The 18,448-nt window shown below is 43.4% G+C and overlaps 1 protein-coding gene across 1 annotated transcript in view; it reads left to right on the top strand.

The window, feature by feature from the left end:
* Positions 1 to 728: 728 nt before the first annotated feature.
* Positions 729 to 18,448, top strand: part of abcc4 (ATP-binding cassette, sub-family C (CFTR/MRP), member 4) — a 55,287-nt gene continuing 37,567 nt past the window's right edge. Inside the window, exons 1-12 of the mRNA XM_036540989.1 lie at positions 729 to 913; positions 3,648 to 3,758; positions 6,753 to 6,873; positions 8,227 to 8,451; positions 8,734 to 8,823; positions 9,319 to 9,482; positions 10,269 to 10,394; positions 12,734 to 12,983; positions 14,707 to 14,814; positions 15,206 to 15,295; positions 17,333 to 17,524; positions 18,014 to 18,108. Coding sequence (XP_036396882.1) covers positions 840 to 913; positions 3,648 to 3,758; positions 6,753 to 6,873; positions 8,227 to 8,451; positions 8,734 to 8,823; positions 9,319 to 9,482; positions 10,269 to 10,394; positions 12,734 to 12,983; positions 14,707 to 14,814; positions 15,206 to 15,295; positions 17,333 to 17,524; positions 18,014 to 18,108 — 1,646 coding nt within the window. The 5' untranslated portion in view covers positions 729 to 839. The remainder of the gene's footprint in view (positions 914 to 3,647; positions 3,759 to 6,752; positions 6,874 to 8,226; positions 8,452 to 8,733; positions 8,824 to 9,318; positions 9,483 to 10,268; positions 10,395 to 12,733; positions 12,984 to 14,706; positions 14,815 to 15,205; positions 15,296 to 17,332; positions 17,525 to 18,013; positions 18,109 to 18,448) is intronic.

The raw sequence follows: 18,448 nt of genomic DNA on the forward strand, positions 1-18,448 counted from the left end.
TTCAAAGGTGTCATTGCTCCATGGGGGCTGGACTATTTTAATTAAACTAATCCCTCAATATTCATGTACATATGAACACAAACACACATATGCAGCACACACACCCAAAACAAAGCGTTAAACTTGCAGGATCCTCTATTTAAAATACTGGTTCCAAGACTAGTTTAGGCTAATAAATCAATTTATCATATTGGGAAAAATAGATTTCACATGAAGCTCAGAAGTAGGCTCAATTGCTTTCACAGTATTATAAAATATGTATACTATAATATTAAGTATAACATGAATACCAATAACCCAAAGGACTGGGTTTTGTATTTTCAACTCAAAGACAAGCCGTTTTTTAAAAGCACGAGTTGAAGTTTTAGAACAAAAAAGAGAGCAAAAAACACTAACCCTGAAGTACTTCCAGGGAAAACAAAACAAATTAGCGTGATGGTGTTGCAACGTTAGTTTATCATCGAAAATCCAGGATTTCACATCTAGAGTTCCCGGCAGCGGGGTACCAGGGGATGTTTCACCGAGCGGCTCACCAGACGGTGCGGATCTTGTTACAACTTCTCTGCACCACTGCATCTTTACCGCCCGGTTATTACCCACTCTGGCAGAAAGACAACCAATGGGACACCTGCGATCAATTTTCAACCAATCCCCGGTTTAGGGGGAGGATCTGACTAGACATCAACCGAGTGTGATCCTTCTGCTTTACGTTGAGCAAAGGGGGCTGTTCGGCTTTGTTAACATGTGCGTGCAGTTCAGTTACACAACTAATGTACGGACATCGGTCCCAATAAGTGCTGTGAGCGTATTGATTTTGAATAAGACAGCCCCAGGGCACTATGGAGCCCCTGCAGAAAGATGCGAAGGTCAATCCGTCGGCCACAGCCAATCTTCTTTCTAAAGTGTTCTTCTGGTAAGTGCCTAACGTTAGTTACGCTGTAAGGCAAGTATTCTGAAATAGAAACTGTTGATACTAGCTAACAATAAGCTGTTGCCAGTTAGCATATTACCTAGCCAGAGCTGCTTAGTAGCTAACAGTAACATGTGAGCCAAGTTCATCCTAAGGGATTTACTTAGCTAGTTCGCTAATGGCATGTCAGCAGATATACAAGAATTTTTCTGGGCAGACAGCAAGCAACAAATCTTTCGTTTTCGAAGTCCGGCATAGATATATTGTGTAGCTTGCTATTTAACAAGTTTTCACTATGAAATGTGTTGCTGGCTAGTGATGGCTAGCCACTTATATTCAATGTACGATTGCTACCGGCTGGCTAGAAAGCTAACTAGCAAATTGGCCAGCTTGCTAACGGTCACAAACTTGAATAATGTCTAGTTAATGGAACTACCGGTAACTTTAAGGGTCTTTTGTGTGGACACTTCCTGAAAATGTATGAGAAACATTAGCATGCTGTGTGGTTAGCTACCAGCTAACAGTAGTCATATTTGTATACTTAAAACCACGATAAGGTCATGTTCATAATTAGCCAACAAGAGTTTTGTCTATATACAGATAGAAAATGTATGTAAATACTTAATGTTATCTAAATGTATATTTTCCGATTCAACCGATTCCAGTTTGACTTATTACCAGTGCTGTGCTATAACTTAAATTCTCTTCTACTTAACTAAATCAGGGATAAAGTTGGCTAATGATTATTGCCAGTAGGATTTACAATAGGTAACATTAACTACACACGTGTTAGCTGCTGTTGCTAGCTACATCTCAGGCAGCCAGCTCCTCAAGTAGCCAGCTAGCTAACTGCCTAGCCAACAAAGTATTTGCTGACTAGCCACTCATATTACCTTCGACTGAGTTACCTAATGGTAGCTATGGTGCAGTCGTTTCTTTCATGGATACAGTAACATGATTTGGCCACGTCCGTACTTATTCTAAACTTATTCTAATGTTGGAAGTAGAGAGAAGTACACTAGTTTTTACATCAAGTTGCTCCATAGACTTAAGTAGCAAAGCTTTGTACGGAAAATAAAGTAACAGCTGTCTGGCATGCTCGGTATTTTCGATTTATCTGTTTAGTTACTTTCCTATTTAGTTACTTTATTTACTTATTTATAGTACTATCGACTACTATGAACGGTAATTATCTTGCCAAGACAGTCCAGAAGTTTTGCACATGTACGTGATACAGTAGGTAAAGATGGATCGTGTACAGTAGCAAGCTGAAGCAGAACCTATGTAGATGACAACAGTTAAACGAATAATAGAATGTAACAGTATTTAATAATAGAAGATTAATCCAGTACAACCGAAAGCAAAACAAGTTTTCTCGTGATCTTTTTTGTGGTATTGCACTGACACCCTCAGACTGGTGATTTTACTGGTAGGCTGAGTTTACAATACGGAAACGACCTAACATTTTTGGATGTGTTTTGACCTTTGCTGATGTTGTTTTCACCTCCTGATTCACGTAGATCTTGCTGTGTCACGAACAGCCTTGAAGAACAGCCAAATTTAAGGATTCCAGGAAAAGAATGTGGCCAGGAATCGCAGCTTGTTAACATAAGCCGTTCAGCACAAACTACTTTTGTTTCTCTGCTCTCTAAACACTCCTACTTCCTTGCAGTGCATCCTGTTTTCAAACTTCACAGTTCGTCTGTTACTGAAACTGTCAAAAAAAGTTGCCGAGAAAGGTTGATCATTTGTTTTCTATTGTTCATTGTAATTTTATTAATAGTTAATTGTTAATTCCAAAATAAACTTGGTATACTTACCTCAGTTTAAAAATGGAAATCATATTCTCTAATGTTATCAGATCAGATTGTGTGCTGAGATCGTCTACTCTTCAAGGCTAACCTCTATATGGAATGCGATTTCATTTGTCCAGTTTGAAACCAGATTTTTTAAACATGTTTATGTGAGATCAAAAGCAATGATACAGGCCACACAAACTTGATTTTTTTGCAAGGAATTTGTGACACTTCCTGAATACCGTGGTAACAGGAAAATCAATCCTGACATCCAGATGCTAGTATGTCAAAGTCTAATGCAGACTTGTGTCACCTTATTTTGGGAAAAAATACAGGCTTTTAAACACAAGTCTGGAAATTTAAACAATGTCACATGTAATTGAAATATTTCCCTGCCCAGTGAATTGGCACTCAGAGCCAATGTTGGGATGCGTGTAAAATGTGTGTTTCTGTAGAGCTATACTCTATTTCCTGTTTTGTTTAGTCAGATGATTTCATGATGTCTTTAGACATAAGAAATTAAAAAAAAAAGATTAATTGGTGATTACACCCTTAATTTAGTGAAATGCAGCTACTCCCTAAGTCTCTGAGGACTGTGAGTGCATTTACAGGTGTCAGTGTTTGTACCCACATAAGAAGAGGCATATTAATATGAAATATGTGGATTATATTTTCCCCACAATGGCCGAAGTGTGGTGAAATAAAAGGTCCCAAAGGATCGTTTACAGCTGCACCATGCCTCAGTTTCCCTTTGACTAAAACCATAAGGTCACGTCCCCCTGATGAAAAGCCATTATGTCACAACAGTCCAGTATTTCAGCCATAACTGTGTGTGTCTTCCCCTTCTTATCCCAACGAGAGAATTTTTTTCCATACATTGGTGTTAGTTATCTTACCTGTGTTTGTGATGCCCCCCACATTCGTTTGTCTTTTCTCCTCAGCTGGCTGAATCCTTTGTTTCGGATCGGATACAAACGGAAGCTGGTTGAAGATGACATGTACCAGGTGCTGCCTGAGGATGGGTCCAAGAGACTGGGAGAGGACCTTCAAGCGTACGTCAGCTGAGAGTTTATACAGACTCGTACATCAGCCGTAGCTTCCAGCTGTTAATGCATCATGCAGTGCGTGTGAAGGGAAGGTTGTAATTATTTCTTATTTTAGAAGTTTATTTAACCGGGACAGTACACATTATTCAGCAATTTGGTTTACGTGTCAATGTAAGTGTTCCAGAATTAGCCCGAAGGCTGATTTGCATCTGTAGTCCCTGGGCAGGTTAAAACGAGCTAAAATGTTAATGCCAGCTCTCTGTTTTACGGGTAGCCTAACTTCACGAAGAAGAAACAGGAGAGCTTTTTGTACAAGTTGTGCAAGGCTAGGCTGTGATTATATATAACCTATGGAGTTTGAGGAACCGTTTCCGAACTTGTACAAGTTTGAGGTGGTTCGTGTCTTAGAAATCACAAGTAGGTATGCTGTGTGTCAGCCTGGCACACTTCACGAGCGGGCCACTGCAGAATCAGTGGAGATGGGGTTAACAGACCATACAGGTTTTGAAATTGTGGAGTTTTATTGTCGCCACCTCAGATGACAACAGTTAAATGAGTAATAGAATGAGATGAATCCAGTACAAACAAGTTTGCTCGCTACCTGTTTTGTGTATTGCATAGAAATCCTCAGATTGGTGTTGGTGGTGTTGGGGGATGCGTTTACTGGACAGAAAACAACCTAATGATTTTGGATGTGTTCTGACCGTTGCCGATGTTTGTTTTCACCTCCTGATTGATGTGGAATTCACGTAGAATCAGGAAGTGAAAACAGCTTGTGGGTCAGCCTGGCACACCTCATGAATGGGCTGCTGCAGAATCAGCAGACATCTCAGAAGTTTTGAAACTGTGGAGTTTCAGTGTGTCACCAGCTCAGGACGTGGTAGGGATTTCCAAGTCATATGGTGCCACTCACAGGTCAGAGTTGCTGCTCTGGGAGGATGCTATAAAGTACTGAAGTAACCCCGCACACAAAGTCACTGACTGTGTCTGCAAGAAATGAAAACTGAATGTTTTATCTGAATTTACTGGAGGTAAACTCAGATTTTTTTTTTCTTTCACCAGAGTGGTTATAACTCCCCATTCAGAACCAATGTTCATGTTGGCACAGACAGCAGTGCTTGGTGAAGGGTTAGAACAGTGAGAGACAGGGTCTGAAGTCATGTTCAGGGTTTCTTGTTCCATTTACTTTAGGCATTGAGGTCACATGGAATCTGGGAAGCTGACAACATTTATGAGAGTTTTCTTGCAGTGGCATGTTTTTTCTTTCTCATACGTCATGATTCCAGGCTAGCAAAGTGTCAACTATTAACCTGGGCAAGTGGCTCGGTCTCTCTCTTCGGCTTTGTTATTGTTTCTGGGGAGTTTTGTGCCGGGCAGATGGTTAACTTGGTGGTATATCGTTAACATCACGGGTGACCTCTTCTCTTGTTTTCGTGACACTGAACGTTTCACCTATGCCCTGCTATATGAGTAGACATGATATATTATAAGTTCTCCTTGTGCCAGCTTCTCTTCGCCAAGGATATAGGAAGTGCAGAAGAAACATAACAAGCCTTTAAGAAAGATTCAAAAAAGCTAATCACCCTTTCAGGTTATGACTGAGATCCTTGAACTTAAGCGAAAATTCAGTTCAACGGTTTAATGGTACTTTCTAAAGCAGTGCAGCAGTCACTAAAGGTCACTGAAAATCAGAAGAATGTGAACACTCATTTAAATCTCTTTAAACCTGTGACAATATAGTCATGATGCCTGAGGTAGTTGTACTGTGCGTCATCCATATCAGCATCGTGTAGCTCACTCAGATTTGAGGCAGGTCGTTGGGTCGGTCCGAGAGGGAATTGAATAGATTCCTATTCTGGTAGGGTAGAGAATGGCATGCAAGACATAAATCCACAGAGCTGGGTGATTGCGCCAAAGGGAAACCATTGCCTGGCGACAGTGGGGTCAGGATAGCAGACACAGTTGACTACAATGGAATGTGACCGTTTTTTTTTTTTTTCTAGACCCTGTGAAAATGGCCCGTTTGTGTAGCTTAGATAATGTGGAAAGTGAGTCAGTGGTGAGACAAACAAATGGAAATCATCTGAGACGGGTGAAGCACACCCACTGAGGGTAGCTGAAGTCATAACTGAACTTATGACTTGACAGATCTGCTTTCTTCTGAAAGGTTTAGGGAAGGAATGTCTGGCCCTCTTGTTAGCTTTGCAGCATTTTGAGGTTTACGTAGGCTCCATTTCCCTCCCGGTTGTGGTGTACTCCGACCACAACCCGATTGTGTTCCTAGCTCGCGTGCAGAACCAAAACAAACGCCTTATCCGCCGGTCACAGATCGTGCAGAGCTACAGTCTCGAGATTCGCGACAAGAAGGGTTGCGAGAATGTGTTGGTGGACGCCTTATCTCGAACCAGAACCAATTTTTTTTTTTGTCTCGTGTATGTTTGTCGTTGTAAATAGCTTTGTAAATATTGTAAATATATCGTACATCGCTCCCGTGTCTGTTTTTTCGTCTCTGAACCGACCAAGCCGGCATTAGTGGTGGGTTTTCTTTTTGTGTTGCGTCCCTCACCCATACCCGTGGACGCCATTACACACCTGGGACATAACAGGTCAAGTCCACGTAACTTATGATCTTTACCTGACTTAAGCACATTGTTTTTTGATTTGTTTTGACAACTTTATCCATGTTGACCTGCACAGTTTACTTTTTGTACATTGCCCGCTTATGCAGCTGGATATTTACTGAGGCAGTTAAGTACAGTATATTAATCAAAGGTGCAATGGGTATAACCCATGAGTGGGAATCAAAGCTGCAACGTTACGGTTACGAGCCCAATGCCAACCTGCTGCCTTACTTCACTCAGAGCACTCCTGTTGTACATATGGTTTACAGGACATTTAAGAAGGATAGGATTTTCACTCATGCTGGATGGAATTTGGCGAGTTTGTGATGAAAGGAGTAAATAATTTCAGTTGTCTCTGCTCTCTCTCTCTCTCCATCAGATATTGGGACCAGGAAGTCGAGCAGGCAGCGAAAGACCTCCGAGCCCCCAAGCTCACCAAAGCCCTCATCAAGTGCTACTGGAAGCCATATGCTGTTTTAGGAATCTTTACTTCTATAGAGGTACATTGGAAATGTCCCTTGCCCCCTGCCCTGAACCAGCTTTCATGTGATGCATATAGAGAGAGTCATGTGCATGGAGTGCCTCCGTTAGGACTAACACAACAGCTTGTTAGCATGTGGCTGGATTGTGCAATACTTCACAAATCGGAAGTTGTTGTCAAATTATGAAGCTGTGGTGTCATTCTTTTGCCCGCTTTGCATTATCCCCTCTCTGAGACTTGCTGTCTTTACTATTCCCTGCCCCTGAAAAACTTTATATTGCACAATTTACATAGGTAACATATACATATTATTATCACATATTATTTAATTTACATATTATTCAAAGATATACAGTCCCGGGTTTACAGGATAATGTTATTGAAAAGACTCTGTAGTTATTTTGCTGAAAGATAGTTCTGATTAAATGAGAGAGATGCTATGGAGTGAAAATGAGAGCAAGAGAAAGCAGAAAAAGAGGGAACTTTCTGAAAAGGCAAGGTATTTTTTTGTCTTTCGGAGGGCTCCGCTTTGGTTGTCTTTCTTGCTTTAGGTTCTTGGTTTCACTCAGTGAACTTGTGAGGGGACCTGAAGGTGGTTCATTTATTTTATCTTGTGAATGTGTGGGCTGCATAGCAATAAACACCTGACCAAAGAGTGTCCTCTGTGTCCTGTCATTCCCAAACTGTCACCCAGTGCATGTGACAGTAATGAGTACAGGGCTATATATTGCACTTCATGTGTATTTGTGTCTGTAAATGTGTGCAGTGTTCATGATTAGAAGTTTTCACATCGTAATTTTTGATTAAAGCCTCTGCTTGTTCTGCGTGTGGGAAAATGCCAGATGATCTGTTTTATGTTTCTAGGAGTGCACCGTGTTATAAGAATGGGGGTCACTTACATCTGCAAGTGCAGTGCAGCTTATGTCATGTCCTTACTCAAGAGTTCAGAAGCTAATGTCCTCACCTGACCACCCCAGTAAACACCAGAACCTTTATGTGTAATGGGGTGCAGAGCGTACAAAAACATGCTACCCAAAGGTCAAAGGGCATGATCCCACAGACACGGTGCTATGGTATCAGAATGAGCCCACAGATTTTGACAGGTTTTAATATTATTCATGTCTTTGCAAAGCAGACACTCTCACCTTTGCAGACAGTTGTGACGCATTATCCATTTTACGCAATTGGATGTTTACTGGGGCAATTCAGGTGAACAGTCTTGATAAAGAATGCAAAGGTAATACCCTACCTGAGTTGCCCTGGCAGGCCTCTGCTTACAAGGCTGGGTCCTCATGCCACATAATGTCAATCATAGTATGTGTGGGATGCATATATTCCCTAAAGGCCTATTCGATGTTCCTCTTCCCTGCAGGAGATAATCAAGGTGGTTCAGCCCGTGTTCTTAGGAAAGTTGATTCAGTATTTCGAGAATTATGACCCTAACAACATGGAGGCTCTGTATGAGGCGTATGGCTACGCTGCTGGTGTGTCCCTGTCCAGCATCGGGCTGGCCGTCCTCCACCACCTCTATTTTTACCACGTCCAGCGGGCTGGCATGAAGATCCGGGTGGCCATGTGTCACATGATCTACAGAAAGGTCAGCCATTGGCTCTTTTGATGTTCTTCCTTTGCCACATTGTCTTTATGTTTGACTTTGATATTATAAGGATCAATGGATGGTGCTGTACTTGCTGAGACTCTAACCTTTCAATGGTGATAATAATAATAATAATACACCATCTCCTAAAAGAGACTAATATGAGAAAAACAGAAATTCAATGACATTTTCAGTGGTGCAAAAGAAAATCAAACTTTTATGACGTCAGTATATAATATGTAGGTTATTTATGTTTTTATGTCTTTTTTTTATTTTACCAAGGCCCTTTGTCTCAGCAGTACAGCGATGGGAAAAACAACCACAGGGCAAATTGTGAACCTCTTATCCAACGATGTCAACAAGTTTGATGAGGTACGGCCTTAATTGCCCCTCTGTTTTTTCTTGGCGTTGTGTTAATCACACCAGCATGTGTGTAGCATTAGTCATTGTAAACCTGGCCATAAACAACAAACACAAGCATTCAGTTGTAAAGGAAGGGTCTGTGTGCATATAGGCTTGCCTGTCAGAGCACAGCCTTGATGCTGTAGTAACTGCAGGGTAAGAAAGGGTGGGTCTAAACGAGGTGTTACGGTAATTGGCACAGTACAGTGCGCAGGAGGCTAACACTGCGATTTCTGTTTGTTTGTGTGATTACCTCTGAGCCTCAACCTCTCGTGATGTAACACAAATTCAGATTAAGCCATTTCTTGCTTATTTGTTTTGCTGGTATAATTAAACTTCGTTCCTTGCACAGAGCAAAGGCATACAGGAGGGGTATGATTAAATATGGGGGGCATTGTTTTCACAGGACGGCACTGCAAAGGGAGCTGACAAGCTGACAATGCTCCTTCTCTTCCTCTTTTACAGGTCACAATTTTTTTGCACTTCTTGTGGGTAGGGCCGCTGCAGGCTGCCGCCGTGATAGGGCTGCTGTGGTACGAAATCGGCCCATCATGCCTTGCAGGAATGGCCGTGCTGGTCTTCCTGATGCCTTTGCAGACCCTGTTTGGGCGTCTGTTCTCCTCTTTCAGGTATGGTCCCTCTGTTAATAAGTAATTAAAACCTGCAGAAATGCGGAGCACATTGTAGGGGATTTCTGCATGCGCGTGAATCACTAATCCAGTGCCTTAATGTCAAAACAAGTAGGAACGTCATTTATAAGGAACTGAAGCCTTTGCAAAGTGGTGATTTATGCTCTGAAGCACTGACAAGGTGCTGCCACCTCGCTCCCCTGACTGCTGGCTTTGCACATTGAAGGTCAGGAGTGATGTCAGGAGTCATGTATTTATAACACAGGCAAGTCAGTGAGCCTAAAATGGAGGGGGCATCATTTTAACTTCTAAAGAGATCATTGCTCTCCTCTACCTTTCTTTGCCTCTGCATTGAGGCAAAGCACCACAAAGACTGGCAAACAGCATGCTTTAACTTTCATTAGGGTAAAACCATTGAAAGTCTGCACAGATCAGTTAATCTTTAAATTCTTATTTAAAACCTTGCCCTGATTGAGTATACTGTACTTGAGCTGAGAGACCCGCTTAGTGCGTAATGTTCTGTTCTTGAACTCCATAACTCCATGTACAGAAAGTCATGCCTCAGAGTAACTGTCTGAGGCCCCTGGCTGAGTTTGTAACCCGAGCATCACATAGTTTAAACTTGTCCGGAATTGTCTGAGAAAATGGATGTCAAAAGAAAAGTATATAAAGCTTTTAGTCTTCTCCAATGAGTGTCACCTTAAGCCTACATCTGTGGTATGTGACGCCGAAGTAACCAAATGCATCCATTCCAGCAAAAGCTAAAGCATGACTCTCTCCTCTCAGGAGCAAAACGGCAGCATTCACCGACAGCAGGATACGCACCATGAATGAAGTTGTGTCCGGCATCCGCATCATCAAGATGTATGCCTGGGAGAAGCCCTTCTCTGCTCTCGTCAATGAAGTTAGAAGGTAAACTGAGTTAAATCTGTTCGTAATACTAACGACCCGGCATCCCAGATTCACTACGGTGTTGGCACAAAGTCAAGGGTCCACATGAGCCATCGTACCAACTTTAAGTCAAGCGTTTTTCCCTTTTTTTTCCTCAAAGAGCCCTGAGTGATCAGCATCTAGAACTACCTGCTTACCTTGGAAACATCTAGTTTCAAAGAAAAGTCAAAGGTCAGGGGCTGTGCGTAGCCCTTTAGTGACACTTTGGATTCATTTAGTAAATGCTGTAACTTGCACATGCACCTGAAATGAGGAAATGGGAACATCCTATAGGACTGTGACTTATGTTATGTTACTCAGCCCCAGAACACATTGGCTGGTCAGGTGAATGTAGGTCCTCCTGCCAAGGACCTCCTGGGTGAACTGAACTACAACTCCAGCTACAGTCCCTCTCTATGTGCTGAGTATCATATTAGATTTAACTTGGAGATGTTCAAGAAGGTCAGATGTTGGACCCAAATCAAAGACTTTGTGCTTCTAATTTGACCATATATAATTAAATAATCAAGAAAATTTTGCAAATGTTGGTGTGCCTTGCCTTTGGCCTTCAGTGTATTCAGGCCTCTCTTTAGCTACTGACTAGAGGTCTTTAATCTGAGGGGTTAGGCACATACCAACCTTCCTGCTGCTGTTTTGGCCATTGAACAGTGCCTTGGAGGGCTGCTGCTTGGAAGTCAGCAGTTCACTTTGACTGAAAGCGCTGCCTTATTCTGTCATGTAAAATGGGTTGAAATGCAAATGCGTTCCTCCTAGAAGCTGCATGCATGTGTAACAGCGGTATGGTGTACTGGTTAAGGATCTAGGTTAGCAACCATAATGTTGTCAGTTGTCAGTTCTCTTGTGGGCCACTGCTTTCATACCCTTGGGCAAGCTACTTAATGCAGCTGCTTCAGGATATATCCAGCATTTGCTAAACAAATGCAATGCAAAGATGGTGACCCTAAATTTTTATCCTCGAGCAAGATACTTCGCCTGAGCTCCTTTGGTAAATATCCAGTAGTGTAAATGGATAATGTGTAAAACTACATGCTGTTGAAGTCACCCTGAATAAAAGTGTGTGCCATATTCATAAGAATAATATGCAGGCTATCTGCAGAATTGATTGACATTTTGCAACAATAGCTAATGTGGAGCAGAAGATAAAGCATTCTGCAAGCCCTGTGGTGGAACCTGAGCCTCCCTGCAAAGTGGCTGGAGGGTGCTCTGTGTCCAGAAATAGCCCTGACCAGGTGACTGCCTGGCCGGTCTCTGCAGGGACACTGCCAGCCTGGTGAGTCACAGAATAAGCCCCGAGCCCTCTGTGACATCATCAGCTGGGGACGGTTGTTGTTTTCAGCCTTTGACACTGCTGCTCAGTGCTGCCTAATGTGCTGCCACAGGATTACATGTGGTTGCATTCAAACTAAGCCCTATTGTGCTTTCTCCTTGACTTCAAGAAATGAATTTTCATTTTTTTTATTGAATTTAATGAAAAATATATTTATATTTAGTGAGATAAAAGGTTGTTTTAACATTGCTTAAATTGATATTAAAAGTGCATACGAAAGTTGCCGTGACGGATAGATTGAATGCCCCCTTGTTATTCTGTTAAGACTGGCAGCAGTATTTGGTACTAAAATACCAAACCCAGAAAAAAAAGTTTCATATTACAGCAGCTTTCTCTGCTGCTCCCTGCTATTGCATTCCATTTATCTCATGGACTAACCAATAGACTCAAAAACAAACCCACTTGTTTTAATGTGATTCTGGTATGAACACAGTATGTAACAGCTGTGTAATTAGTCTCCATAGATCGAAAAACCATTTCTTGAAAACAAGTGACCTGAGGTCATGGGAAGTTTTCCTGTAATCTAAACCTAGTAGTTTGATACTTCAGTGACTCTCCTTGTTAAAGCGATTTACAAATCCTGTATTTAACTTGGCAGCCCTGCTTTCTGTCTTCTCATTTGTTTGAGTATTGCTGAATCTTTCAGGTAAAAGGCAATTTTCTTATGCTGAAGAGTCAGCACAATGACTATGCTTGTTTTAAAGAAATTAAAATTGCTCAGTGATTGTCTTTAATGTCAATATTTAACATTTATTGCAGTGGCTTTTTCTTTGATCTCTGACTGCTCCTTCAAATTTGTCAGCAACCTTTGGCAGATTTTATGGAATTTTATCAGAGGATTTGAATCTGAATGTTGGATGTCTTCCACATTCCATCTTAAAGTAACAGAACATGATGGTAGCTATTGTGCACCTTTTATTCTGAACGTTCTGGAGGGGCACGGCACATGAAGGCCTCTTCTGTCCCCTTCCAGGAAGGAGATCTCGAAGATCATGAAGAGCTCCTACCTCCGCGGGCTGAACATGGCGTCCTTCTTCGTGGCCAGCAAAATCATCCTCTTCATCACCTTCACCGTCTACGTGCTGGTGGGCAACACCATCTCGGCCAGCCGCGTGTTTGTGGCCGTGTCCCTGTACGGGGCGGTGCGGCTCACCGTCACGCTCTTCTTTCCCTCGGCCATCGAGAAGGCGTCCGAGGCCCTCATCAGCATCCGCAGGATAAAGGTACCCTGCCCTTCCTGTGCCAGAGCCAACCTGCACAAAACAGTTTGGGTGACCGTTGTACACAGATACTACACGAGCACTATTACTAAGCAAGCCTATCCAGTGTTCCCTAATTTCTTTTGTGTAACTTGAGGCTTTTTCATAATCTTCTGTGTGATTTGCCTAGCTGGTTGTACCTGTACCTAATGACCTAGCTGGCTTGTGGGTTCAACACTTGTCCATTGCTTGCATGCTAGCTGTGTGTGTTGCAGGCATGGCTCAATATGAGAGACTTAAACATAAGTGGTGGGTTCATTAATATGCAGAAGAAGAAGGATAAGGAAGAAAGTGAAAACAGTCCCAGTCTGGCTTATTGTACAGCTGTATCCAAATTCTAAATGAGGTTAGATGGCACAGAAGTTAATGTTCATAATGATTCAGACCTCAGGGCTATAGTAGTTATTTCTGTAGGAAATCTCCAGTGCTCTGGAGTGGCATGGTGTTGTGCCCCTCCAATCTATAACTTAGAGGATGGCATACCCGCCCTCCCAATTATCCATTTAGACTGCATTACCAAGAGTGGAACAGCAGCGCCCCACCACAGAAATGAATCTGCAGCCTTTGACGTGTTTTTGAAGTTGCGTGCCTGCTCACATTGTTCCCTTCTCCACATATTGCACTCTTTTAGAGGGCTGGCTGAGTCTCTGAACCGGCTGCCTGTCTCATGGTTGCGTGCTGTGTGTGTGTTTAACAGGGGCGAAGGTTCTCACATCATTGTCACAGCTGTGGAAACCACATCTGTCAAATCGCATAGCAGGGAAAAGATTAGAGAGTGGAATAAAGCCATCACAAGCCTCGTTAAACACACCGACGCCGCTGTCATGCAGCAGCAGTTCAATGCTTAATATAAGGACAAAGAAAACACACAAAGCTGCCAGAGACGACACGTGTTTATGTGTTTATTGTACTCGCTTTGTGAACTTAAATGACCCGTGCTGAAGTCAGGCCAGCGAACATGCATTCATCCAACCACAGGCAGGCCGGAAACACCAGTCAGCCAGTACACCTGGACTCCATACGGACTGCAACCTGATACATTGCATTTAAACACAGATGCCAGTCTGGGTCTGGAGGAGCTGTGCACATAGCCTGCTCTATACCGGCGTGTTCGTACTGGTCCCGCCGTGTGTACAGGGGTGATGGGAGTGATGAGATAAGGAGCACGTGTTACGATCGTGATAAATGTTCCTTAATGCTGGTCTCGTGGCTGTCTCCTGCCGTTACGTAAGGCCCCCCTTTCGTGCTCTGTGCTTGGGGAATGCAGGTGCCGTCAGCCTCGGCGTTACGGGCTAATTTCATCTCCCCTGCTGTCAGCTGACAGTGGCCTGGAGCCAAGGCGGGGCTGTGCTTACAGATAAAGAGCAGTTTAACAGCAGACCTGAGAGCTGAAATGGCACTCAGCGATCACTGTGGACTGTCAAGGGCTTTGCTTTTTCATCGTTCACCACCCACTCTTAAAACAATGTCCCATTACACTAGACTGTTTATAACAGTGAGGCCAGTGTGTTCTAATGGCAGTTTACTGTAGAAGCACACTGTCTCTGATCTTAATCACCTGAAGCGTCCTGTCTTATTGGATGCTTCTGCAAGTACCTTTTGTAATTTTAACATGCAGGGAAGCATTAATAGTGGAGCTTGAGTGGTGCCCAGTAGATTCACTCTCAGACTGCATTGCGTCCTGCAGAAATTTCTCCTTCTGGATGAAATCGTGAAGCACGCAGTCGAGATCTCCCAGGAGGAGAAGCAGGAGCCCATGGTGGAGATCCAGGATTTGATCTGCTACTGGGACAAGGTAAGACCTGACCCCATTTTCCATACACTCCACAGATGACACGTGGTAAATTGCTCAGCGGACCCTCTTATTTATAAGTCACACATGTATGTACTGTTCATTTCTAAAGCTGGCTATTTTACTGAAGCAGTTTAAGTTGCTCAATAGTAGTGTCCCACATGGGATTGGAACCCACAACCTTCTGGTTACAATCGCATTTCCTCATCCACGACCACTAACAGGTGAATGGCTGCCTATCACATTTACACCGGAGACTAGATTCTTGAATCCAGGACACACAGACATGCGTTCACACACACAGACACACACACACACACACGCTCTCACTCACTTGCTTTCACACGTTGTGCAGACACACACCTCCTTACACATTGATGCTGTTCTCCTGCAGAAGCTGGATGCCCCAACCCTGCAGAACGTGTCCTTCACTGTGAAGTCAGAGCAGCTCCTCGCCGTCATTGGACCAGTGGGGGCAGGAAAGGTCGGAATGGCATTTCACTCATTGTGTGCTCATGAGGGGGTTTACTGTCATTAGTAATTGTTTTTGCCCATGCCCCTATCCAGGGCAAATCGTGCGGCTTACATTTTACCTCCTGTCCATTTAAGCAGATGGAATATTATACTGAGGTAGTTCAGGTTATTGCTCAAAGGTATGATGACATCGCCCGGTGCCCCACGCTGCCGTCTAATTAGAGCGGATTAGCCCTGATTCGTACTGCTGAACCAACAGAATCATTACAGTCTTATCATTTTCCTTTTAGTTTAGCCAAAAAAAAGCTTTGAGGGAAAGGCCCAGGGGAATGCTCAGTAGAGCCTGATGCACTGCAGGGCCCATGTGCTGATGGAAAATAGAAAATGGAAAAAACGGGGGCAGTTTTAATCTCTTTACGCACAGTGTGAGGTCAGCTCAGTCGAAGGGGAGCCCCCTGCTGGCGTGGGGTCAGCTCCTTCCGCGAGCCGGCCGACGCTGCATTCCTCCACTTCGCTCCGGCCCTCTGACCCGCGAGCGCTCCTCCTGGGAGTCCCGGCAGCATTTAATGGTGTTATACGGAGCCTGGGCCAGAAACAGTGAAGGCTTAATTACGCTTGTGTTAGTCACTAATTAGAACTTAGTTTCTCTCCCCCTGGGCCTTTTCACTGTGTGTTATACTGTGTTGTGGTGTTGCATTGTGTTTTACATTATTTAACTGTGTTTTGTTGTGGTTGACTGTGTTTCACTGTGTTTTACTGTGACTTCCTGCATCTTATAGTGTTCGCTGTTCACTGTGTAATGTGATTTACTGTTCCTTCCAGTATTACACCATTTTACTTTTTTACTGTGTCCTGTTTTACTGTTCCTTCCTGTGTTACACCATTTTACTTTTTTACTGTGTCCTGTTTTACTGTTCCTTCCAGTATTACACCATTTTACTTTTTTACTGTGTCCTGTCCTGTTCCTTCCTGTGTTACACCATTTTACTTTTTTACTGTGTCCTGTCCTGTTCCTTCCTGTGTTACACTGTGTTCTGCTGTTCCTGTGTTCTACTTTACGGTGTGTACGGCATTTTAGGATTACTCTCAAATCTGGTGACAGATATATTTTTGTTCCTGTGTCCACGTGTGCTGCGTATCTAGTTCTGATTCAAATACCGGCTAGCACTCATACACAGATGATCAGAGCTACAGGTCTCAGAAGCCTCATAAACAATGTCTGAGATCAATGTGATGTTTTAGTGCTGCCGAAGATGTTTTATTGGCCACTCGACAATTTGGAAACATGTCAATTTGCAACCAGTCAAAACTTAAGATGAGCTTGATAACAAACTTTAATAAGAATTAATAACAAACAGGTAAGTTGTTATTGCTGTCTGTGTACATGGCTCAGTAATAATAAAATCATACTCCACACCCCAAGCACCGGAGGTCTGTGTGATGATCTCAGTCATGAATCATAATTTCACTTTTCTGTCTACATCCTGTGGTGATGCAGCGCTGAGTTGGTTTGGCTTGTTTGTATCTGGAACATGTTGTGTAAACTGCGAACGAGCCGTCTGCGGCAAAATACGCAGGCCAGAACATGTCAGCGGAGGTGGCGGTTAATGGCAGCCTTGGCAGTGGTGTGGAATGTCATGCAAAATTTTCTGATGGACAGGATCACATATTGGAATGTTTGAACTCAGGTCTGCTCCTGGTCAGATCCTCACAGGGCTGCCTCCAGAGGTTCGTTGGAGCAGATTTAAAAAAAAAAAAAACCAATCTGCAGATGTTCTCTTGGGGCTAGATTGGAGCACTGGGTTTAAATGTTCCTTATTGAGTATTCAGTCTTACTGTGCTTCCCTGTGTTTATAGTGTCTTGCTGTGTTTGCCTGTGCTTCCCTGTGTTGTATTGTGTCTTGCTGTGTTTGCCTGTGCTTCCCTGTGTTGTATTGTGTCTTGCTGTGTTTCCCTGTGTTGTATTGTGTCTTGCTGTGTTTTCATGAGTCTTACTGTAACATATTGTTGTACTCTCTTACCGTGTTTGCGGGGTTTGCTCCCACAGTCCTCCTTGCTGAGCACCATCCTGGGCGAGCTGCCGAAGGAAAAGGGCGTGGTCACGGTAAAGGGGGACCTGACCTACGCCTCCCAGCAGCCCTGGGTCTTCCCTGGCACCATCCGGAGCAACATCCTCTTCGGCAAGGAGCTCCACCCTCAGAAGTACGAGAAGGTGCTGAGAGCGTGTGCGCTCACCAGGGTAAGACTGACAGATACACGGTGAACACTGCACATCCCAGGGAGCTATCATCAACACCATCACAATCCTCATTGCATTACATTATTGGCATTTATCAGATGCTCTTATCCAGAGCGACTTGCATAGGTTACAATTTTTTACTTGTTACCCATTTATGAAGCTGAATATTTACTGAGGCAATTCTTGGTTAAGTACCTTGCCCAAGGGTACCACAGCAGTGCCGCAGTGGGGAATTGAACTGGCAACCTTTCGGTTACAAGTCGTGCTCCTTACCACTGCGTTACGACTATGCTACACTGCTGCTCCATCCTCATTGTAAAAGTTACTATGACAATGATTATTAACACTATTTATTTTTATTTGCATAGCAGGTGCTATTTTACAGGGCAGTTCAGGTTAAGCACCCCGCTGAAGGTTACGTGCAGTATGTGCGTGGTTACGGGCAGACTGTGCTGGGTTATAGTCTGAACTCCAGTCTGCTGTGTTCAGGACATGGAGCTGCTGCCAGAGGGGGATCTGACGGTGATTGGGGACCGGGGAGCCACACTCAGCGGGGGACAGAAGGCCCGTGTTAACCTTGCCAGGTCCGGTCACGTCAGCCAATCAGAGTTTGAATTCCGCCAGCCAATCACAACTCTGATCTTTTCAGCCAATAGTAGTTGTTGAACTCTCTCAGCCTGTTGCATCTTGAGTCCTGTCAGACAGTCACAGCTCTGATTCTGTTCCCCAGTTTTGTCTTGATTCCTCAGAGAGAAATGGACCTTACTGCATTACTTCTAATTACACAGCTGCATCACCATTTCCAAACACCATGTCATCCATAACACCAATAGCATGGAATATTTATCAGTTAATTTTTCTGCTTGTGTTAACTCTGTTCTGTTTGTGAAGACAGTGCAGTTCATCGCTGTGTTTATACTGTTC

The sequence above is a fragment of the Megalops cyprinoides genome, chromosome 11, assembly GCF_013368585.1.
Source record: "Megalops cyprinoides isolate fMegCyp1 chromosome 11, fMegCyp1.pri, whole genome shotgun sequence".
NCBI lineage: Eukaryota > Metazoa > Chordata > Actinopteri > Elopiformes > Megalopidae > Megalops > Megalops cyprinoides.